The 25,188-nt window shown below is 41.1% G+C and overlaps 1 protein-coding gene across 4 annotated transcripts in view; it reads left to right on the forward strand.

Annotated features, from left to right (window-relative positions):
- ANKRD6 (ankyrin repeat domain 6) overlaps positions 1-25,188 on the forward strand; it is a 171,513-nt gene that overhangs the window by 89,425 nt on the left and 56,900 nt on the right. For 2 of the 4 annotated variants that reach the window (XM_073336724.2, XM_073336732.2), the window contains exon 2: positions 24,543-24,811. In XM_073336724.2, coding sequence (XP_073192825.1) covers positions 24,692-24,811 — 120 coding nt within the window. In that variant the 5' untranslated portion in view covers positions 24,543-24,691. Of the gene's footprint in view, positions 1-13,262; positions 13,370-21,364; positions 22,118-24,542; positions 24,812-25,188 lie in introns of those variants that run through there. The other 2 variants (XM_073336725.2, XM_078852145.1) reach the window with 2 other exon arrangements.

Raw genomic sequence — 25,188 nt, forward strand, 5'->3', positions numbered from 1 at the left:
CACTTTCTACTCTGCTTTCCCAGCGTGTCTCAGATAGAGGATTAACAGTAATACCATTGACATGTGCTTTGAATATTTGCCATTGTTGAGTGGAAGCTGAAAAGAGCATATAATGCGTTGCAGCAAACCAAAAAAATAAATAGCTTCTACGGAAGACTTGGTTATATCACACAAAATCAAATTAAGGCTGTGGCATGCACATGGAACAAAAAAGGCTAGTGGATTTTCTGCCAGCAATCTAGCTTGCATGCCAAAAATGCATCCTCTCATATTGGCACCGTTATCCTAGTCTTGTCCTCTAATGTTCATTACTGGCAATCCCATTTGTTTTAGTTCATCAAGGAGAGCTTGAAGAAGTCCAAAACCTGTAGAGTCCTCTACTTCTAAAAATGTGATAAATGATTTCTTAACTGTAATCTGTGCTGAATCACTAATGTCAACAAATCTCACTACTAACGACATCTGTTCTTGATGACTTATGTTCAGAGTGCAATCTAGAATTACGGCGAAATATTTTGCCAAAGTAACCAATGAAACAATTTTGTCTCTCACTTTATCACTCATTAGCATGATCAGTTCATTTTGAATTCTTGGTCCCAAATAGCGGTCATGTATTTCATTTTAGTTACTCTTCGGAGATGTTCACTCATCACTGTGTCAAATTTTCCAAGCAGTTGTACAAGGCCCATAAAATTGCCATTTTTGGGCTGGAATAATTTCTCAATGCTCCCTCTAAAAGCAAGATTGTTTGTTTTGTTGATAGATATTCAACAATAGATAATAGATGTTCAAGAACACAACGCCAATGCTGCTTCTGTGACTCCAACAATCTTTAATTTTGGGCATCAAGAGTTGTCTGATTTTTTTTTTTAACCTTACACGCAGCTCACACCATTTGTGCATACTTTCAGTGTGGTGGTGTGCCTTTTCATGTTGCGGTAATATGTGACTAAGATTTTTCCAATCATTAATATCCATGGTTGCTATCTTAAAATTGCAACTATTGAAAAGCTTACATGGGAAACAAAATATAGCATCCTTGCATTTAGAGTACACAAGCCACCATCTGTTGACAATTTCACCATTAGAAAGTCTTTTATAGTAATTGTTTTCTGTGAATTTCCTACCTCTAATGTCTTTAGGATATTCAAGACTTTTTATTCTCCCAGGGCCTTTCTCAAGTATAATGGCACAGAATCTGTTTAAAGATTGTGGCTATGTGACAATGTCATCTATATCCCATGCTAGTACAGTTTCAACTGTTGTAATTTCTTGTTTTGTGACTGCATCTGTTTCAAATGATTGTTCTGTGTGGTGTTGCGTTTCTTGAGCTTCGTCTGCATAAAAATTTTCTTCGGCAGTTACTTGATGATCTTCATCAACTTTGTTGTTTTCATGACTTACAAACTTAAGTATGGAACCCTTCTGTGCTTGTACAGCTAATCCTCTTTCATCTTTCCATTTTCTTTTTTGTGACCTGGAAAGTTGTTTTCAACACGACATAACTTATAAGGGTGTTTTTTAAAGAAATAACTGTTTAAATTATCAGAAATATTATTTAAAATAACTAATATAGGATAGTCATGAGCCTGTGACCATGAGCTAGTGTGAAGACACCTCACAAGGCACTCTACCCTGACTGAGACACAGTAGAGTTGGAAACCCATGTCATTTTTACAAAGCCACTTTTTAGTTTTAAATGTATAGTGGGCATCAGTCTTAATGTTAGTTACAACTCTATATCCACCTTATACTGTAAATAGATCAATGGCATTATCCAGTTTAATAAGCTGGGTTTCCAAACAGTGGCAAAATATAACCCTAGTTTTACTCCTAGGTAAAGCAGAAAGTGACCAAAATGAAGTCAGCACAGAATCATCTCATCTAGATTAAGGCAGCACAGAACTGTTACAGAAGTCCTATTGTGCCTTATTTTTGTTTGGAAAGACATTAGCAATAGCAGCTCATTTTGGGCACTGCCAGAAATGCATGATAAATCATTGCCTCTAAAGTTCCATCAAAAACTGACATTTTCACAGCTCTCGCATGATCTGCTGCACAGATTCTTCACAAGGAAGTGTCCTTGGCCTTTTTAACTCATATTAACTGTGTATTTACTTTATGAAAGTTGGACAAAACATTGTGAAAATGTAAGACATTGGCTGCCCAACCTCTGGGCTGGCAAAAGCTATACTGACTCACTGGGGGGAAAAAGCAAGAGACTCTTAGTACAACATATGGTCACTCTATACACTAGTAAGGAGATGACCATATTATAATTGTTGGAGGGCTCTATTTAGCAGTAACAGGGCTATTGTAAAGCCAGTCAACATTTTTTGTTTCTCTGATGAAAACTGGCCCACTTCCTGCCCCAAACCAAACTTGTCACAAATAATTGTCAACAACTTAATTTTCTGTTTTTGGCTAAAATACTGTTTTTGTTTTTTTTTAAAAATTGAAATTGGATTCAGGATTGTTAGCAAGCATTTTTGGCAAACAAAGTTGTTAAATGACAATCTAAATGGCAACACAGTACTGCTTTCATACTTGGCTCACTCACCCCCCCAGCCTGCTGGTCCAACAGCTTTAGTAGAGGAGGAGATAGATGGAAAACTGCAGTACCCCAAAATCCACCTCTTGGGGTGCAGAGTGGCAACAGCAGCAGCAAACCCTCAGGTCTGATCACACACCAATGGGCACCACCGCCAGTCCAACGGACCATGGTGAAGTTAGCACAGCATCTGATCTCAGGGACGGGGCACCCACGGAGCCTCAGCAGCTCATCCTGCCCTGTGTAGCTACCCCCCCCCCCCGGATGAGAGAGATCGCTGCCAGCCCCGGGGGAGAGACGCGCTCCCCAGCTAGGGCGACCAGATGTTCTGTTTTTATAGGGCCAGTCCCGATATTTGGGGCTTTGTCTTATATAGGCACCAATTACCCCCACCTAGGGTGACCGGGTAGCAAGTGTGAAAAATCAGGATGGGGAGAGGGGTAATAGGAGCCTATATAAGAAAAAGACCCAAAAATTGGGACTGTCCCTATACAAGTGGGACATCTGGTCACTCTACCCCAACCCCCATCCTGATTTTTCACACATGCTAATGATGCTATCTGGCTTAGCCAGCTGACTGTGACCATTCCAATCCTGGCTGGCTGCCAAGGAAGTGAGTTACTTTCACTTTCATTCCTCAGCACGCAGCCAGTCAGCCCCCCCCTTCCCCTCACCCAACCCAGGCCTACCAGAGAGGAGGGGGGAGAGAGGGGCGCTTCATGTGGGTGGGGGAGAAGAATGGATGTTATAGGGGGCAACAAAGGATACTGCAGCTTCCAAGCCTACCTCACCTCACAGCGGGGGAGAGAGTTACACTCGCAGGTGAGTTCCTCTTTCCCCCTTCCCTACCCTCTCCCCTTCCCAGAGACCCCAGCAGCCAATCTCCTCCCTCAGACTGTGCTGCATTCTATTTTTTCAGGATTTTGTTCACAAACTGTCATCAGATTAGGCCAGTTCTTGATGTAGTGCTCAAAACAGTCCACTGTTGAGTTCCATCGCACGTCTAGTGGGAGAGATAGCTTGGTTCCTCCCACTTTTTTCAGAGCAGCTGCCGCAAAGTGGTTTTACGGAAGAATTTTGCAATTTCAACAACATTAACCTTTATTTCTGGAACACTGAAGTCTTTGGCTAGGAGGTGCATCAAATGAGCACTGCAACAATATGTTATTAGCTTGGCAATGTCTTCACTCTCTTCTAAATAATTTCTTCTCATCTTGGATGCATTTGCAGCATTGTCTGACCAAGCTGTGTACTGGATATTTGAATTTTTTTTTTCACAGTTTGTTATAGCTTTTACTGCTACTTCTTGTAAGTGTTCTGCTGTGTGTGAATTTCCTGATCTATCAGTTTTTTCTGTAAGGAAGACATTCCCTTCTTCTCTTGTCACACAAGCACATACAACAGGATCATTTTGGAGACTGCTCCACCCATCAAGACTCAGGTTTACAATTTCACCCTCTAGACCTTTTGCAACACTGCTCAATTTCTCTTTCATACACTTTATCCAGCAATTTGCCTGAGACATCTGTTCCATTGGGTGACGGTATCCTGGTCTTAATGACTGAACCATGTTAATGAAGTGTGGGTTCTCAATCAAATGAAAAGGAGAGTTTGTTCCATAAACAAATCGGGCAATTTTTTCATCAACTACCTTTTTTTTGTCATCTGCTGGTTCTTATCACAAACTTATCTATGGTTGTTTCTGAATGATGGAGGGTTTTTTTCTTTTTGCTACAGGTGATACAGTGTGGCTATTTGACATACATGATGTGACTGAAACACTATCATTGGCAGATAACTCTGAAACTATGGAAAATGATGGTCATCTTCAAGGTGGATAGTCTTCAGAATCCTATATGTTGAGGATGGATTCTCCTAAACAAAATAAGTCAATGCAGTTATTTAATTATTATTACCATACTGCTCATTTAGTATTACTCATTGCATTCACTGACACTTGGTACTACTTCAAAGGTGAAATTGTAAAAGGAAGATCTGCTTATTTCAGCTATTTATTTTTTATCACAACTGCATCTAAACAGATAGTACCATAGAGTAACGACTATATTTGTTGCTCAAACATGAGACTTCAAGAATAGTCCAGAAGGAAGACAGGCAGTCCTTAAGAAAGAATTATGAAATAAAAAAGTTTATCAACTTGAAGATCCTGCATGTTCAGACATGTTCCTTTTATCATCTTCAGCATAGCTTCCTCCTGGGAAGGAACACGTCTCATGATGTTGTTTCATTCGAGCAACCAGGCCTTGCATTTTTTGCATCCCTGTCTTATCCACAGGTAGAGGAACTTCATTAAAATATTCCCGAACTGGGTCTCTTTTACTGCTGCCATTATAGGTTTTCCCTTCTCATGAGAGAATGGTATGGTAGATCTCAAATCAATGAAGGCTACACTCAGAAAGACCTCAAGACTTCTGGAATATGCTGCTCAAACAGTTTCCCTTTTGTTTCTATTTCCTGTCCCGCCCTTCTCACATTTATCTCCTGACTTGTTCTGCTTGTCCAGATCTCTTCTGCCCCCAACAATCTTCTATCCATTGAACTTTTTGAAACTTTGCACTTAAAGAGAGGTAAGGGATTGAGACTGTGTACACAAATTTGCAAAGGGCCAATAGGGTTGAGGTCTGTTATTCGTTACCGCTATATATTATTTATTTATTTATTGAAAACCATTTTTGCTGTTAACAAGCATTTTATCTCTGGAGACACAAATCCACACTTTGAGAACTGCAAAACTAAGCATCTCTGATGGTATCTTCTAGACTGAAGACTTCTATCCCAGTGGGTAGATAGAAAGATGAACTTAAATAATCTATACAGAAGCCCCTGGAACCCCATCAGATTGGGTCCCTAATCCATGAACTATTGGAACTCATTTACAAAACTTTTTTTAAACATTACATGAATATATTGTCTCATACTATAGAATTAGAATTTATAATCCCTATTCCATAATGGGATATCTTTGAGCTATAATGTATCTTAATTAAAACTATCTTGAGATAGGTTTTTTTCCTCAAAAAGCATTTTATCAAAAAAAAACCCAATTTTTTTTTGTTTAAAAAAAATCATAGATTTTTATGCACCCTGCCAAAAAGAAGTACTGTTCCTAGAAAAGCAGCTCTTTAAATAACATATTATTTATGCTGATCCAATTAGGAGTCTAGCTGTATATTAAGTTTTGATGGGTGTACCAACATTCATGATAAAGGAAGTGGGAGGTGTTGGACCATTGAAAACAGACACAGCAATACACAAAAGTAACAAATATAAATGATCAGTTTGGCCAGCATGGTTTCCCTAATAGATGCTGCACTCCTAGGGGTAGAGGTAGAGTATTTTTACTAAGAACGATGAAAGGCTGGAGAAGATTCCTATCAGTTGTGGCATATTCAGTATGTGTGTGTGTATGTATGTATGTGTGTGTATATATACACACACACACACACACACGTTACAAGAAGCTGTAAACCACTTTGAGTCCATTTAATTTGCTTAGTCCTTGCATATAAAAGCCACTATTGGCCTGTATTTCCTTGGAAACCGTTTCTTTTAAAGCAGTGTGTAAAGCTGCATACTTCATTTCATTTAAAGAGAGGTAAGGAATAGGATTTTTTTGTTCAGGATCTAGAAGACTTGTCAGGCTAGAAATTGATTTATTGCTGATAGTACAGGGCATTAGCTACAGAATGAGCTGTGAAATACCTACTAGTTTTGTTTTATCTGTATTTTCTTTTGGTTTTTCTCATCCACCAGCTCTGTTTATTGTTTGAAGGGTGTTTATGGAAAGGTAAATGTAATCTTTACTGTCTCTCTTTACTGTAAACTTTTTGGGGGAAATGGGGCGAGGGGAATGCAAATATAATGAGTAAGGTAGAGACTAGAAACATTAGTGAAGCCTCCTCTGAAGAGTATGTGTGAGTCCTGGAAGCTGAGATCAGTATTTTATTACCTAAGTTGCACAACAAATTTCTCGATCTTAGCCACTGGACAGATGTCATCTGAAAGCAAGTAGGCAAACCTATAATCCCTTCCCCTGAGCTTCCTAGTGTTTGAAAATGTGCAAAACGTCAGAGCCCCATGATTCCCAAGAAGATGAATCCCCAGAATCACCTACAGAACTTGCCTATTCTACTAACTTTCAGATACTAAAAAGAAATTGTTACCTGATAAGTAACTGTGTCCTGCAGATATGCCTAGGGTGACTAGGTGAACACCCAGTCGAAAAGGAATCCTGATGGCTCCGGTCAGCACACTGACCAGGTGTGCCTTTCTGTGGTTGTGCTCTATGGATTTGTATTTGGGCTTCGGGAGCGGGCCTTTATTGGACCCATTGCAGCTGTGATAACATGTGGTCCTAAGTCCACACATAAAATTACAATAACTTTAGTGAACAAAAAACATGGAGCTGGTTATGAAAAATGGGGAAGAGGGGAGGGAAAGAATCGTGAAAACCTTTGTGAAATTTCATTTTTTTTTAAGTTACCCTTTTTGACTATTTTGCTTCCAGCTCTAGCACCCTGTAATAAATAAAACCTGAACTTTGCATAATACGGCTGTCAAAACAATAAATATACCTGTTTGGGCCTTGCAGTGAAAATGAGCACGTGAGAGAGGGTGGGGGAGAGCAAGCGACAGAGGGAAGGGGGATGGAGTGAACGGAGGTGGGGCCTCAGGCTGGGCAGGGCCTCGGGGAAGGGGCAGGGCACTGGGCAGGGCAAGGGTGTTCAGTTTTCTGAAATTAGAAAGTTTGCAGCCCTAGATATGCCCCTGTGACGTTCCCCTCTGGTGTTATCTGGACTGGTGATCTGCTAGGTCACTCCAATCCTTGACTCTGGGAGCCAGCCTTACCCTGCTCTGCTGTGAGAACTCCCACTCCTGAGCTGTTCACGCACAGCCTCTAGCATGTAAGCTGCCCCTTGGATTGTGTAACCGAATGACACTAGCCAATATCTCTGGTTCCAGACACAACCTTAGGAACCTCCGTCTTGCAGTGTCCAGGTATGCCCACTGGATGCTGCAGGCTTATATGAGTTCATCAATTTAACAAAGAAATTGATATGTACCAGGCTTGTTATCCCAAGGGGAGTCTCTGACACACTTCAAACCAAACGCACTGCTTCAGATAGAATAAACAAACAGATGTATTAACTACAAAGATAAATATTAAGTGATTATAAATCAAAGCATAACAAGTCAGATTTAGTCAAATGAAATTAAAGCAAAACGCATTCTAAGCTGATCTTAACGCTTTCAATGCCCTTACAAACTTAGATGCTTCTCATCACAGGCTGGCTGGTTGCCCTTCAGGCAGGCTTGCCCCTTTGATCAGCGCTTCAGTCGCTTGGTGGTGTCTGTAGATGGAGGTGGAAGAGAGAGAGAGAGAGCATGGCAAATGTCTCTCCCTTCCATCATGTCCTTTCTTCCCTCTTGGCTTTGCCACCTCCCCCCCCTTCAGAGTCAGATGAGCATTACCTCATCGCAGTCCCAAACTGACCAAAGGAAGGGGGGTGACTCACTCGAGAGTCCAACCGATCCTTTGTTGTTGCCTAGGCCAGTGTCCTTTCTTCCTGTGAGGCTGGGCTGGGTTTGTCCCATACATGCCCTGATGAGGTGTGAACTGCTGCTCTGCTCTTGGAGAGTTTTTGCCTGGACTTGCTTTAAGCCATGAGGATACCTTTTCAGCCTCATAACTATATACATGAAATTATAACCTATAACATTACTGTAACAACAATTACTATAACATCATTGTAACAACAATGCTCAGTGCATCGTGAGCCTTCCGAAGACACCCAACATGACAAACTTTGCATTGGATACCACACAATCATTTTAGAAGGATGAACATGGGGGTGCTGGGTGTTCCCCCGAGGTACAGAGCATCACAGCCCCCACTAATAATCCTGACTACTCAGCTGGTGAGTGCATTGCAGTGGATAGGCCTGCTAGCTACACATTTGAAGCAGGATTGTGTGCTTAAATCAGTACGAAATGGAGGGGGAGATATGACTGATGAAGGCTGTGGCTGGGAAGTGGTAATGGGAGCCAGTCAGATACAAGTTTGATTTAAGAAATATGCGTCCTCATAATTTATAGTTTATTGCAGAGAGCTAAGGACGGGAGAAAGGGTGGCAGGCATGCCAACTTCCTGTAACTTTTGCCTTGCTGTATGTGGCTTATTCTTAAGTGTTGTGACCCTTTCTTCAAATTGTCTAAAAGTTGGTCAAAAGCTTTGATCCATAGTCTCGTCTATGCAGGACTTCCTAGCTTCAAGAAAAGTGTGCTATTCCGCAATAAAATTTCCTAACCCCCCAATCACTGTTGTTAAAAATGAAACTATGCTTCTACTGAATGGGTTATAGTACCACTTTCTAATGGGGATGTCCATGCTTGGTTTGGACGGGACCTCTACGTGAGGCATATGTCTCAACTATGATCCCTGCAAGATGCCGTGAGAGCAAGGTTACCCATACCTTTCAAATATTGAGGTTTTTGGGCTAAACACATGGTGTATTACTACATATTTGCACTCAGGAGTGTGGAAGAATGTCATGTTTCTGACTTTATGTACATATGGCCTCTGAGAGGTGACGTTCCTAAAAAGGACATTGCAATGGTGTTTCACTGATGCTGCTGTTATGTAGTGGTGGGGAGCTAAAAAGTATCACACCTCCCACCAACATATTTTTAAAATAGTTATTTTGGACTGTGAGGTGTCCACGATCTGAGATCTTCTGAGGTTCAGTGTGATTCTATACATAATGTCACTCATCTGAGAAAACTCCTTTCTCTAGAAGTCTAGTACATTTAAAATTCTGGGATAGCCATGCTCTTTAGTTCTGCTTGGAATGGCAGATTTTCTTCATAGTTAGATTTGATTCTCCAAATAACAATTGTATCTGATCATTTCATGGACATCGGAGAAAAAATGAGAACACATTTTGTGGTGGTTAGATTTGGACCAACATATAAAGCCTTTTTCTTGAGGAGTATGAAATATCCAGTGAAGTAAAGGAAAAAGTTTTTACTGGAGCCATTCGCTTACTTGACGGGCATGGGCATTCTTCCTGTATCCAGGGCAGAAAAGAGTTAATAAATCTCACTCTGTTTTGGAAGGATGATATCCGTGAAATGTAAAATAAATGTTCTTATTACTGTGTTGAAAAGAAAACTACGACATGGTCCCTGTTATATGGCTGATAGCTGACATGGTGATCGTTATTCCTTTGCCATGATACTGTTTTGCCTTGCTAATTTAAATATGCAAAAAATGACTGTATTGAAAAGGCTCTTCCGTAGGGTGACTCTTAATTCAGGAACTTAATACAAAAAACTCATAAGCAGCCAGGAATAATGGCAGAGTAAAATACATAGAACAGTCAAAAATCTTTGACAAGATTTCGATATTAAGCATTTGTTATCTATCTTTAGTTTTCTTCATTTTTATACGGTGTCCCATCATGCTGGTTTCTGAGTGCCTTCTGTGGAAAATGAACTTGGATACAGAAAGATCTCCTTTTTCCAGCCCAACCAACAGTAACAAGTTTAAAGGTTATTGGTAGGGTATATGTGTGTGCATGCACGCCTATATACACGCACAATGCATAGTCTGAGAAATACTGATGTGTTTTGAGAGAGTTCATGTAATTCTGTACGCAGACAAGATTGTGATATTTCATCTGGAAATGAGTTCAAGAGTCTTGGCCCAGCTAATCTAAAAGTTCTCTCTCCTGAGGATATGAGTATTCCCCTCTTTTGTTGAAAGCTTAATTTTCTAGTGGAGTGAAGCTATCATATGAGGTGGTCATCACAGAAAGAGAGGCAATCTCTTGGATAACCAAGGTCAGTATCATGCAGGACTTTGAAAATCAATACTGCAGCCTTGAACTGGATTCTGTGTTCAATGGGTAGCTAGTGTAGGGAGTAGTGGATTTTGATGATGTGTTCCCAGTAGCCTGTATTCATGAGTGGATGAGACACTGCATTATGGATTAGCTGTAGTTTCCTCAGGACATTGAGTTTCATTCCTCATTCTAAGGAACAGTAGTTGAGCCTGGAGGTAACGAGCTATTGGACAACCATGGCCAATCTGTGCCTGAAAGAATCAGGGGTAATGTTCTAGCTAGCCATGGGTGGAAATGGGTGTTCTTTGCCACCATTGCTATTTGAGTGTCTAAGTGCAGTGCAAAATCCAAAATGACCCGCACGGCTATGAACTGGGCTAACAGTCTGAGGGCAGATCCCTTCTGGTGGGGCCTGTAGTAGTGAAGGGGAGCTTTTCAAAACACTGTTCTTTTCTTACCAGCATCACCTCAGTTTTGTCGGAGTTCAGTTTCAGCCAGCTGCCCTTCAACCAAGTGCTGGCCTGAGCCAGGCATTTGGAAAGCTGGGGGAGGCTGCTGTTAATGTTGGATAAAAGGGGGGTGTAGAGCTGGGTGTCATTCACATGCTACTGGCTGGCACATCAGCCCGTCATGTCTCACTAATTTCTCCCAGTGGCTTCATGTAAATATTGAATGGGGAGGGAGAGAGATTTGAACCATGCAGGATGCAGGTGAGGGCCTGGTCATGGATGAACAACTGTCTGTAAGAATTCTTTCATTTTAGTCATCAAGGAAAGACCAAGCTATTGCAACACATTGTCATTCACTCCTGCAGCCTCTTGGAAGCAGGGCAGGAGTGTCTACAGTATCAAATGCTGTGACCAAGTCCTGTAGGATGAGGATGGGTGTAATGTTGTTGAAAGACAGGAGGAAGCCATCCAGTATAGCATCAAATGCTGAGTATGTGCAATGGAATGACTGGGAGGCATTCAGGATGTTGGCAGTCAGGGAGGTAACCAGTTCTTGTATATCTTCTCAAGTTAGTTTGCTGAGGAAAGGAAGGTCAGAAACTGGGTGGTAATTTGCAAGAATTCCGTGTTGCCAGCTCTTGTGAATGTATTGTAAGTATCACAGTGTTTGGTGTTTGTTCTGAATGCCCCAGCTTCTGGAATGAAAGTCATTGCATGATACTTTCTTTTTTAAATGAAAGCTGAAATTACGTTTCAAGTCCTCGTGGGGGTGGAGAAAAACTTGAAAACATTAAGCAAGTGCAACTTGAAGGGCAAACAGAGGGCAAATAGAAATAACTCCAAATTTATTTTTTCCAATATCTCTTGATTTTTAGCTCACGAAAGCTTATGCTCAAATAAATTGGTTAGTCTCTAAGATGCCACAAGTACTCCTTTTCTCATGTTTTTAGGGCCTGACTTACGATATTTGAATGCTTCAGGTTGACAGTACTGGGACACTAGTGATGAATGCAGATTTCTTGAGTACTGGCTGGACGGTTGCGTGTGTTAGAGTAAAGAGCAGCAACGCCAAAAGAAGTAGTGCTTGAGATACCTCATCCTGAGGTTAGCAGAGTAGAGAATTGCTTTGAAAATAAAAAATTAGATGGAAAATGTAATTTGCTCTATGGTGCAACAGGAGTGTCTGTCAGCGAAATAAGCCCCCAATCCAGTTTGCACTGGTACATCCCTGACTCTGAGCCTCCAATATGTACTAATGAATAATGAGTATCTGCCCAAGGTAAGACATTAATATAATCTGTGGAGACAGCTCCTAGTGTTTTCCTTTGTCTAAAGATCCAGTAACTACTAGCTTTCCACTGGAAAGGCCTAAATTAGAAAGAGATAATAAAGTGACTGGCAGTCAGAGGGAGAAAACATCACAAGGATTATTAATGACTGTAAACACCTTGTACCATGAGTAAATCGTCCTAAGACGTTAGATAATTATAGAATAACCCGTACACAATTCTGAAATATTACTTTTACGAAATCTTCTGTTTGGTGAGTTATAGTGTAGTAGCAGTGAATGACAAGCCAAAAGGATCATATTATAGCTTGTCACAAAGACATGACAGACAACTTGCCACAGTGACAATGAAAGTCAAATCACAGAAGAGCAGAAGTTTTATTTTTGGCAGTAGTTACTGTTAATGTCACCTCACTTAATAGTATACCTACATTCCCACACACAAACTTAATAAAGTTGAAGTTAAAGTTGCAGGCATATATCAATGATTTGCAGGAATATTACCTCTCAGACAATCTAGTCAAAAAAATATAAAAAGTTAGAAATCCAGGAAATGCAGTGTTAAGATAGGTTTTAGAGTACCAGCCGTGTTAGTCTGTATCCGCAAAAAGAACAGGAGTATTTGTGGCACCTTAGAGACTAACATATCTAATAAATGTGTTAGTCTCTAAGGTGCCACAAGTACTCCTGTTCTTTTTTTAGTGTTAAGATAGTACTTCTCAAGCATTGTGAATTTTGCCTCAGGCGCTGCATGATCTGAGGTGAACATCACAAGGTAAAGGGGATACCCAGATTTTCAGATCAAAGATATAAGTCCAGGAAAAAAGACAATAAGAAGAATTTATTATGCTGCTTTTATAAAAGATTGGTTAAGGCTCAAAGATTTAGAATTCCTTTGGAACATTTAATGAGAGAACAACAGATAGTAATGGTTTCCAATTAACATTTATAACAGAGGTGTTACTTTAATTTTGGTACAGATAGTTTGCAATGTCATGGACATCCTGATGTTTACATCACCTCTTAATGCTTTGTGTTAATGTATTTACTGAGTGTGGTACACAGCATAAATACATCAAGGGTAGTCATGATCTTATGTGTTATTTTAGGGAAAAGAATTAAGTGAATGTCTACTGTACAGCACTGCAATCTTCAAATCCTCTATCAACCTCATTTCCATGCCAATGTACCTCAGCCCTGACCCACAGGGCAACAGGTAAGGGTGATAAACTAGTCTAGCCTCAAGGCTGGCTTCTTTGATTGTCTGCTGAAACTACTTACAAGGGTATCAATTAATGTATGTTGTGGTGCTGTATTTTGACTTATGGTCACTTCTTTACTTGGAGCTGAATGGAGACCTTCAATTATTTTGGCTTAGGACCCTACGCAGCCATGAGATGATAATTTTGGATTGCTATTATCCTGGCCTGGACTTGAACCTGTGACCTAGGGGCAAATGATTCTATAATAGATGAGCAAACCCCCTGAGCCATCCAGTATTCCTTCAGTATTCCCTCCTACAGTATAATCCAAGACACTGGGCATCACATGAACTGTATAATGTAATAGCCAGGCTCTGTTTCCAGAAATGAGGGTTGGATGTTGTTATATTAGGATCAATTCAGAGAAGATTTTAGTTCACTTGCCAGTAGGTCACCTACTGCTTAGGGGCCTAATCCAAAATACATTGACATCAATGAACATCTAATAGGGCCCTAAAACAGACGATCATTTGAATTATCTACACAGTTTTTCTGTTCAGCAGTGACAGACAGCTGCTCAGTGAAAAGTGAAGGTGAGGGAGAATGAGCACATCCAGTTCCATCAGTGAGAATTATTATTACATTGACTTCTAATATAACTGCTGCTTTGGACAGAAAAGTGTACATACACTTTCCACACTAAAAGAAAAGGAGTACTTGTGGCACCTTAGAGACTAACCAATTTATTTGAGCATGAGCTTTTGTGAGCTACAGCTCACTTCATCGGATGGCTTATGCTCAAATAAATTGGTTAGTCTCTAAGGTGCCACAAGTACTCCTTTTCTTTTTGCGAATACAGACTAACACGGCTGTTACTCTGAAAACTTTCCACACTGACACACATTCGGTTTCTTGCTCTCTCATTTCAGAATTTCCCAAGGTGTGGCAGCTCGCTGAATGTTTGTGCTTTCTCTTATCTTGATCATGACATCATACACTGTGACACCACTAGAAATGCTGTGTTGTGTTGGATATGATCAGGGCTTGAGTCATGCTGGAATGCTCCAGAACACCATTCCGGCACTCTTTTGGGAACTGTAACGGTGTTCCAGCACTTCCAGTACTATCGCTTCTGGAAGTACTAGAAGTGCATTTCAGCACTTTCCTTTTTTAAATCTAACACCATGAGCCACACCTAATGCAAAACTGTCCACTTCTAAAATATATTAGAGACACTTCCCCTCTGAATTTCAGTCACTAGTTTACAACCGGTGAGGTGTATTCTCATCTAAAGTTGATCATCTGACAAATGTGACCAATCCAGAGAGCAGTCTGGGTCATGGAGCAAGCATCATTCAACAAATATCTTTAGTCCCAGGAAAGAGTGCCAATGAAAAAATCACTAATTTTCTCTCTCTACACATATTCCTGTCCTTTGTTTCAGTGTGAAACAACTTTTCTCTGATGAGATGCAGTTGTGTCCTTCCAGTAAGTTTCTTGCCACCTTGTTTACAAATACAACTCAGAGCCTATGTAACCTATTGCAGTTCTACAGCATGTTGTGGATACAGGCAGAGCTCCCTTCAGAACTCTTAGGTTCTTGCTACTATCTTTATACAGTGCCTAGCACATTTTGGGCACTGTACTAATATAAATATTAACACCTCTATTTCCCCGAGAAAACACTGGCAGGAATTGCTGATGCCGTAAAGCAAATCATCTGCCCACTTCCTAGGACTTGTGAGCATTGCCTCAGCACTACTTCCACCTGCATCTGATTTAGCATCAAAGAACCAGGCTAGAATCACCAGCTCAGATGTTCATGTTTATTCAGTGAATTACTCCTGGATCGCTAAGCTGGCATAGCCCATTCATTGCATCTTTACGTGAAATCAAAGGATGTTAATTGTGGCTGGATTCTTGGGGCTGTCCCACCACCATTTACAAGATACTGATAGGATCTTGAGAAGGTCAGTGGCATGGAGATTATACTCAGTGCTATTTTGGCATCAGGAAGATCTTTCAAAGAATGTGAATGCAGATATAGCCTTTCTTCCTGTTCTGACAGTCAAATGTCTCCTGATGCTGCACTGATGCACATCTGTTCTCATTCATCCAGAAATTATGGTCTTAATGTTGGGTTTACTGGGTGAGTTCCTATGGCATGTGTTATATAGTAAATTAGACTAGATTATCATAATGATCCCTTCTGGCCTTAAAATCTACGCCTCTATGATCATATTTCTCTCCTGATCTTTTCCAGTATGTCATTACTTTTTAAAATGTTCACAAAATTTACTATTTTTTTCTTTACCATTGGCTAAAGATAGGCCTTTTGAAAGTGAAAGATTGATAGTGCTGGTGCAGACCACTGCTTTGCAAGCTTCCCCACATATCTCTTTCAGTGCTCCTCAGTCCTGACCTGCAACATTCCTCTGTTTCTGTCCTGGGTCTCTCTTAAGTGCAGGCTGCAGAAGGTGAAGAGTTACATCAACTTGTAAGGTAGCTTTTCAGTGGGGGTTATTGTCCACTAGTGAGTGGGAAGAGAATAAGACCACTGTGGTCATTTTCACTTTGACATTGGAACGCAGACTCTTGAAGGTGAAAGGTTGATACCAGCATTGCTTTAATCCAATACACTACCCACTCCCAGAAGGAGACTTTATCCAGAAATAAAACTCATTCATTTCAGAACCATTTTTGTCATCTGGAGGAAAGCAAAGCAAAGAACTCAAATGAGAGAATTTGCCATGGAGAAGAATCTGTGAATAACAAAGCAGGGGCAAAATAGCAGGCGCAAGAGGAAGAGAAATGAATTTTGGAAAGGATTTTAAAATGTAGGCCCAATCGTGCTCCCTTTAAATTCTGTGGGAGTTTTGCCATTGACTTCAGGGGCAGTTGGATAAGGTCCTAATTTTGCAGTAGCCGAATCTAATGCAGAAGATGATGGCAGTAAGGGAGATTTCTCAACATCTAGTAATCCCACTGTGCTTGAATTTCTGCATGCATGCAAAGCACAAAGAGCTCTGTTCTCACTCAAGCCCGACCAAATGTCTGGGTCAGTTCCCAGGGCTCAGACCCCAACACTTCTGTGAAATAGCAGTGAGCTGGAAGAACATTCTGGCTGTTAATACGCAAATGAACACCCAAGTGTCTAACATGTGTGTTTACACACACATACTGTTTCGTATTAAATAACGTATTTTGTTTTATCAGTATTGTTTGGCTAGAAAATGCTCACTGAGCGGTAAGCTTGCTTTTATAGACTGTCTTTTGAAGAGTGTGTGCGCGCACTGGTGTGTGTGTTTTGAAGGAGATGAGGGGAAACAAAGTTTTGAAACTTAATTATAGTAAGAAGATAACCTGATGAACGCTACATATAAAATACTAATAACGTTGAATATTATGGAAGGTGCAGCACAGCAGTCAGAGCATTTATAAACAAATATGCTCTTGAATCAATGCGGAGTATGTTGCCCTTACACAGGTTTTTCCCAAGGGCAATGAAAGTCAGGGCGTCAGGTTGGTAAGAAAGAAAATACATAAAGTGTGTGGGGGGGTGGGAGTGAGGGGAGGAGGAGGAAGCAGCTGTCTGTACAAGAAGATCAATGGCATTTCAGTGATGAGTTTAAGGGCTTGGCCACACTTGCACATTATACCACAGTAAAGCCGCCCAGAGCGCTCTACCTTACTCCCTGTCCACACTGGCAAGGCACGTAGAGCACTTTGACTCCCTGGCTGGAGCGCTCCTGGTAGTCCACCTCCCCGAGAGGGATAACAGCTGTTGCGTATTGGCTGAGATGCCCCAGGGTCAGTGTGAACAAGGAGTTAAGTTACTGTGCTCTGATTGACCTCCGGAAACTTCCCATAATCCCCTTAAGCAAAGTGAAAAGAAAAGGAGGACTTGTGGCACTTTAGAGACTAACCAATTTATTTGAGCATAAGCTTTCGTGAGCTACAGCTTCATTGGATGAGGTGTGCTGTAGCTCATGAAAGCTCATGCTCAAATAAATTGGTTAGTCTCTAAGGTGCCACAAGTACTCCTTTTCTTTTTGCGGATACAGACTAACATGGCTGCTACTCTGAAACCTGTAATTAAGCCAAGTGGTCACTCTTCCCTTTGTTGTGAAATTGCTGCAGGAATAGGAAGTGTCCTTTCAAAGCTCCATTTCAGACAGCGGCTGCTTATCTGATCAGACAAACATTTACTGTTTGCTTTGAGTGAGTGAGTGAGTGAGAGGCAGGGGTGGTGGTGGGGGGGGGGGCATGACTTACAAGACAGCATGCCGACACACTCTCAGCACTCCAAAAACCCACTCTCTCTCCCCCCACATACACACAACACACTCCACCCAACCCCCCTCGTTTGAAAAGCACATTGCAGCCACTTGAACGCCGGGATAGCTGCCCACAATGCACCTCTCCCAGTGCCGCTGCAAGTGCTGCAAATGTGGCCATGCCAGTGCGCTTGAAGCTGTCAATGTGGACAGACTGTGGCACTTTCCCTAGTACGCTCTCCGAAGGCTAGTTTAACCCAAAGCACTCTACAGCTGCAAGTGTAGCCATAGCCTAAATTGCAACCTTGATCCCCATATAATCCCATCTGAATGTGTGTCTGCCTGTGTTTAAAAGTTTAGGGCATGGCTACACTGGAAACTTCAAAGCGCTGCTGCGGGAGCGCTCCCACAGCAGCGCTTTGAAGTGCGAGTGTGGTTGAGCACGAGTGCTGGGAGAGAAGTCTCCCAGCGCTCCTGGTAGTCCACCTCCACGAGGGGATTAGCTCCAAGTGCTGGGAGCATGGCTCCCAGCGCTGGGGCACTGTTTACACTAGCGCTTTAAAGCGCTCTGGCTTGCTGCGCTCAGGGGGGTGATTTTTCACCCCCCTGAGCCAGCAAGTTAGAGCGCTATAAAAAGTAAGTGGAGCCAAGCCCTCAGACTTGGCTGACACCACTTCACAATTTTGGGGTGGGTGGTAACAAGGTGTGATTTGAGAACTGTCAGTCAGATGAGCTTAAATTTAACTAAGCTGACAGTGGTGCTAGGATGACAGCACCTTATTTGATGAAGAGTTCAGCTAGCAGCAGGAGAAGCTGCCTTGGCTGGCTCCTTATGTTTGTGGCTGGCATGGCTAACTGTTGATTTAGAAGCAAGCAATTGTCAGATGTGAGAGAAGGGTAGCACAAATCAGTTTAATTTACTTTGCCTAACAAGAGTTGTGAACATTTTGGGAGACTGACTGACTGGCAACCAGGGTAACTAATAAGAATTAATAAAAACAAAAAATAGTCTCGGATGTTCCAGATTGTCCTAGACTTGTAAGAAGATGATGAATCCCAAATCCAGTGTATATATAAAAAACAGGAATCCTGTTCAATACAGTAACATTTCAAAATGTGGACTTTATACAACAGAGGAAAATAGCTATAAGATCAATACTCTAGTTTTCCAGAGTAATCATTTTTATTAGTCACCATCTTTCTTTAGTTTAAAAATGTTCACCAATGTAAGAAATGTGCTGCAAATAAATTATATTAATATATCTACTTGTGAAGAAAAATATGAATCAAATGTATATTGTCCCATAATTCATATCACTTTGCCTTTTTCTGGATAGCACTGCTACACTTTGATTTTTCCATTATAGTACTTTTTGTTGACCAAGTCCTCCTTTGGAAAGAGTATTCTCTTTTTTTGCAAAACACATTCAGGATCAGTTTGTATTGGAGACATTTGAGAATCTGAAAAGAGCAGTTAAAGGAAGAAAAGATGTGACATCCTGGAGAATCCTTAAAATATCAAAAGTTTGATGGTTGTTAGAAAGAAATAAAAGCTACATAGGCACTGACTCCGTGAGTGCTCTGGGACTGTAGCACCCATGGGAAAAAAACAGTGGATGCTCAGCACCCACCAGTGGCCACGCTGATCAGCTCCTCCACCTTCCCCCAGCGCCTCCCGCCAGCCAGTGGGCCCTGCCGATCAGCTCCTTCCCTCCTTCCCAGCTCCTCCTGCCTGCCACGGATCAGCTGTGCTGGGGGTGGCGGGGCAGGAGGTGCTGGGGGCGGAGGGGACAGAGCAAGGGCAGGGCACACTTGGGGGAAGAGGCGGGGTAGAGGTGGGGCCTTGGGGGAAAGGGTGTAGTGGGGTGGGGCTTGAAGCAGAGCAGGGGTGGAGTACCCCCTGGGGAAATTAGAAAGTTGGCGCCTCTGAAAAGCTATACCTGTATCCAGGAGACCGGGGAGCGAACGGCCCATGAGTAAGCTGCTGGGAAAAAATCAAATTCTTCGTAGCAGATAAATATGCAGAATGCAAAATATTATTTATGTTGCATCCTTTGTTCAAAATATGATCAAATCATTTACAGTGAGAAAGCGAGTAGAGAGACCTTTGTACAGATTTTAATGCACTGATGTGCATATTAATAGGAAAGGAAACATATGCTGCACTGAAAGTGATTGGAGCAAAAGAAGAGAATTGCAATATGAGCATGTAAAGTGTCATTTAAGAGCTAATTATGATTATTAAATATTAATAGTGTAAAATATTGCTGCAAAATGCATGGTCTTTATTATGGAAGTGTCAGTAGTGAGCCCATAATTTGGGTTATGTAGTGATTTGCACGTAAAGCAGCATTAAAATCCTCCTTTTTTTGTTCATTATACTGTATAGCAAGAAGTTGTGATGGGTGTTTTTCTTGAAAGACTTGGGAACATTTTTGGTGGGCAGGTGAGGAATGGAGTTTGTCCATTGCAGGAAAAAAAAAATTGTGATTCTTTCATTATAGTATATGTGCCTTGATATCATGGTGATGGGCACGACGGAAATTCCTTGTTAGAGATGAAATTTTTCTTTTATCTAGACAGCAACTTAACTTGACCGCCGTTATTAATGACCTGTTGTCATGTGTTATATCCTGTCTATTTTGTTGTTTTATTTAGTGTTTGTGGGGTTTATATATTTGATGGATTTATATATGTTGATTCCTTTGGAAGCTTTTCAATAATCTACTGAATGTAAAGCAAGGAAATCCTGTGATTTTTGTCATTTTCTTACAAACAATATTGCTACTAAAAGATTCTTCTTCTCTAGGGTGACGTTAGAACAGCATTAATCAAGCAATGGTTTATCTTTGCAATATGTCCTGAAAGTGCCACGATAGTGAGCTGTATGTATGGAATGATGTCATCACCAGATGTCATCCACCAGCCTTTGAACATCCCTGAGATTTGATATTTCTACAAATTTCCAAACTTATTTGGCCTATTTTTTTAAAATAATCATTCTTATGCCTTTTGCTACTTGAGTCTTTGTGTAGGTAACGTTACTGACCAACTAGTCTAGTAATGATCACAGAGGAGGGCCTATACAGGTTCAGAGAAACCTATATTTTTGTCAGTTCTTTGGGCTATGTATAGGAGAAACTGAATCCAAAGAGCTTTCTGACTTTGTCACTGAGCAACCATGCACCTTGTTTTGTCACTTCCAGATACAAAAATGTCCTAAGGCACATTCAGTACTGACTGAGTCATCCATTTGGTAGAATCTGAGAACATGTTGCGGATATCAATATCAGACCTTGTCAAGATTCATAGCACTGAGTCATTGCTACGGGTCTGAATTACTAATTCATGATGTTAGTAGGACCGTCGTCTTTGATGCTGCAGTGACGAGAGGGATGCTGGGGGGAAAGACTGTTCTCAGAACTGAGTACTCTATGGAGCTATGTTATTACTGGATCTGTGGTCATCACATCTGGCAGGCTTTCTTTGATGCAAAAAGTGGGTATTGCTTTGCTTACCTTCCCAAGGTAAGTATTCTGATACTAGATACAATGATGCAGCGAGGACGAATGTGAATGTAAAATATGTAAAACCAAAATAAGTTCTCATATACTTTCTTTAGCTTGTGATGCAATAAGTTTGAATTGTTTCATGCTTCAGTTCTTTAATGAGGAAGCATTGTTCGGAGCTTGGTCACTGACACCAGGGAATTGGTATGAAGCACAAACCACATTGCAGAATTCTTTGTGCACAATTTGAGAGTGAGAACACAGCATATAATGGGTTTTAGTGTAGCACTTAGGCAGTTGTCTTTCTATTTACAGCATATATGAACATTTTAAAGAGGTGGACAGAGAGTTAAATATTACTGGGAGGGGCATATACTGATGTCTCCCTGCCCTAGTGCAGTAACTCCCAGCTGGGGCGGATTTGTTGAGGTGGAGTTTCCATGTATCTTTTGCACTGGGAAAGGGTCACTTGTCAGAGTAAGTATAAGGGGGTTGTTCCCCTTCCCTTTCTCACCATCTTTTTGCTTCTTTTGACTCTCCTCAGGAGAGAGAAAAAGTTGGTCTCTTGATCATCCAAGCTTTATTTACATCAAACATACTTTTCTGAATTGTGAGTAATCCGCAGTCCATAGCAGCTAAAGAAATATAAAGGGTCTGAACATGGGAATGCAGCTCATAGGTCAATACATTTCTGAAAAGGAGGAAGATGAGAGGATGACTTTAGGAGATGTAAATAGCACATTAGAAAGACATAAAAATTGATGGCTGGATCCATTCCTTAATATGCTTTTATGCGTGATTCAATCAGTGGAAGAGGAAAGAAGGAAAATGCAATATAGCAGCAGTGCTATAACTGTAAATCACTTCAGAATCACAGAGCATGACAAGCTGAGAAGGCTAATGGTGTCTTCCAGAAAGAATTTACTGCAGTAATCAGAAAAGAGAGCAAGATAAGAAAAAACCCTAAGACCAAAAAGTGAGTACAATCTCTCATGTTTTACTTGCTAGTAGGGTAACTAACGTGAGATCCTTTGCACTAAGTGATGGTGCTAAGCGTCTGCTGAGCCACAAATCATTTGAGTGTTTGTGAACATTTCTATGGCTTCTAACTGTGTGGTTAAAGCTTGCATAATGCCTACATGGAATTTCTTTGTAAATCTCCTTTGAAACATCTGTCGGGAAAATGTTCACATTGTGCCTTCCTCAGAGATTCACTGTAAAACTCTCAAAATCTCACTGATGTCACTGATTTTTATGAAAGGAGAAAAAATAAATTGTCTGGCCATAAATATTTTAAGATGATCAAAACCAGTTACAGTTGTACATGTGCAACTTTCTCAAACGCATGAGCAGCCAAATTAGAGGTAAGGATAGGAACAAATAAGTGACTGTAAAACTGAGGGGGAATTCTAACAAGCAAGCAAATAGGTGGTCATGAAGGACAGGGAATGAGGAGAAACAGTAATGAAGGAACGTGGAAGCATCAATGACATGTTATTAACAATGCAGCTACAGCTCTGGGTGGTTCATCTTGTTTAAGCTTTGAAAAGCAAATCTTGGGGGTAAGATATAAATTTGATAGATCTTATAGACCAGCCTATTTATTACAACCATTTGCGTGACTTCCACCTTTAGTTACCCAGACTCCACGGGGATAGGTAGGTTTCCCCACTGCACGTTTTTGTATGCTCTGCCCCTTGCTAATCTCAGCTGCTCCCACAGTTTGTGCTACCACCTTTATGATGACATCTTGCAAATCAACTGTACCGCTTCATTTCTGACCTCTCGAACTCTGTCTAATCTTGCATGTCTACCTGCCTTTCAACTGATTCACTGTGGATACCGCTCCACCATCCCCCTTCTTGATATTGCTAAAGTCTATTCCTCCTTCATTTCAACAACCTAAAACCCTAAACCACACCTAAGTTATCTCTTGTCTTGACTGCTGTAATCTCCCACTTTCTGGCCTTTTGGGCCTTTTACCTCTCCAGTCTATTCAAAAAAGCTGCAGCTATAATCTTCCTTTACTGCCCCCAATTGTCACCTTTTCCCAATCGCGGCTGACCAGCTAAATGCCTGATCCCTTCCTGGCTTATATTGTGTCTGTCCAAGATAGACTATAATTTCCTTGAGGTGTGGAGCTGTCTTACCTATGTTTTGTGAAGTTCTATCCGCACCACCACCACCACCCGCCCCAACTGGACTTCTATAAACAATAATTTTGTAAAAGTCTTCTATCTAAGGAGAAGTTTCTGGCTTATGAATAATAAAATTTACAGTACTTTGACCCTAGATATTAGTTTGTGATATTAATGAAAACTGGCATATTTTGTCTTGCAATAGGGCCCTAGGTTACCCATGTGACTGTGGACTCTCCCCAGCATTAGGGAAACGCAGTGGAATATGGTTTTGAGTATTAAGACTGCCGATTATAAGGCGTGCAAATTATGTTTATGTGGATGTGCTAGCTGCCTGACAGAAAGTTAGCCATACACTTAGAGACTGGTGGTTTCTATTTCAGTAGCTTGCATTATTACGACTCTGTCTTTGCTCCTGATGAATAGCATGTGGCTCTTTGTAAGAGACATGCTTTTCAGTTAACTGAATCGTTATCCTCCTCCCTTGTAACCTAAAAACAAAAAGATTTGAAATACACACTACACCTGGTATTGGCTTTAAATAGCCCTATGGATTCTGTGAGTTTTGAATTTGAATGAGAGGTCCTGAATATACTTCATCGTTGGCTGTCTAACTTCTGTGCTGGTGCTCTTTGTCTGCCTTAGGATCTGCACAGTGCTGCACGCTGTGTTAGCAATGGCTGCAAGTGTGGACAGATAGATGAGTGCAAGGAATTCTGTGCAAAGGCAAATTTACGATATGTGTAACACTTGATGAATTTGGAGATGGAAGAAATTTTCAGGGGAGAATTTATTTAAATATACTTTGTGGTTAAATTATGAGAAACAAAGTGAGCATGTCAATCAAGGAGGCAGTAGACAGAGTACTTTTGTGAATGAGTGGGAATGCTGGGGAAGATCTGACTCACAAATAACCTCCCTGGAGTACTTTAAAAAAGGATGCATTCTCTACAGTGCATTGTCTCTGGATTCTTTCTAGCCTCACTGTGGTATGAAGATGGTACCTATATGAGACCATAATTCTATCTGTAGCCTTGATGCCAATGTGGTTGAAGCGGAAACAAGAGGGAAGGTGTTTTGTATCCAAATCCTGTATGTCGCATGTAGAAATGCAAGTTACACCGGTAGGATGCGCGATCGTTTTTTCCGTAGCTCTCTGATCTGAAGAAAATTCAAGAGCATTTCAGAGGTTCGGTGATGAGTGGCTGTAGTGTTTCAGTTTGTAAAATGTTGCTGATGGCAGTTTTGTTTTCTAATCACTAGGTCCAGAAGATGGAATAGTAATTTCCCCATCCAGCGAGCTGGGGTCCTTTTTTGCCTCTGCATGCAATGTTTGGACTGATCTGAAGCTTTCGTTTTGGACTGAAGGGACTTGTCCACTGCTTGCCCTGGAAACCTTTCTCTACTAATTCATGAGCCAGCAGGATGCGGTCGCCGTGCTTTCAGAACGCCTTCTCATAGCTGCGTACAAAGGCCAAGTGGATAATGTGGTGCAGCTTATCAACAAGGGTGCCAAGGTAGCAGTTACCAAGGTAACAAGAGAAAAACTCTTTACAAATTCCCTGGGAACTAGTGTAACTCCGAAACCATTGTCTGTGATAATGTTCTTGTTACTTTACAAATTTAAACATATGCGGGGGGATGGGGGGGGATTCGAAGTGTTTTGATTTTTCTTTAAATCTGCATTTATTAGCCAGCATTAACATGAAATAATACATTTATTTTCCTTCTCTGCTTCCAAGAAGGGGAAAAGACAGAGCATCACTGCATACTGGACCTTGAAAAATGTGCTGTCCTGGATGCCTGTGCAATGACATTTTTAAAATGTGCTTTGACTTTTGAGGAATGAACATGCTTCTAAATAATGACAGGTTTCAGAGTAGCCGCAGAAAGAAAAGGAGGACTTGTG

The sequence above is a fragment of the Lepidochelys kempii genome, chromosome 3 (genome assembly GCF_965140285.1).
Source record: "Lepidochelys kempii isolate rLepKem1 chromosome 3, rLepKem1.hap1, whole genome shotgun sequence".
NCBI classification, from domain to species: Eukaryota; Metazoa; Chordata; order Testudines; family Cheloniidae; genus Lepidochelys; species Lepidochelys kempii.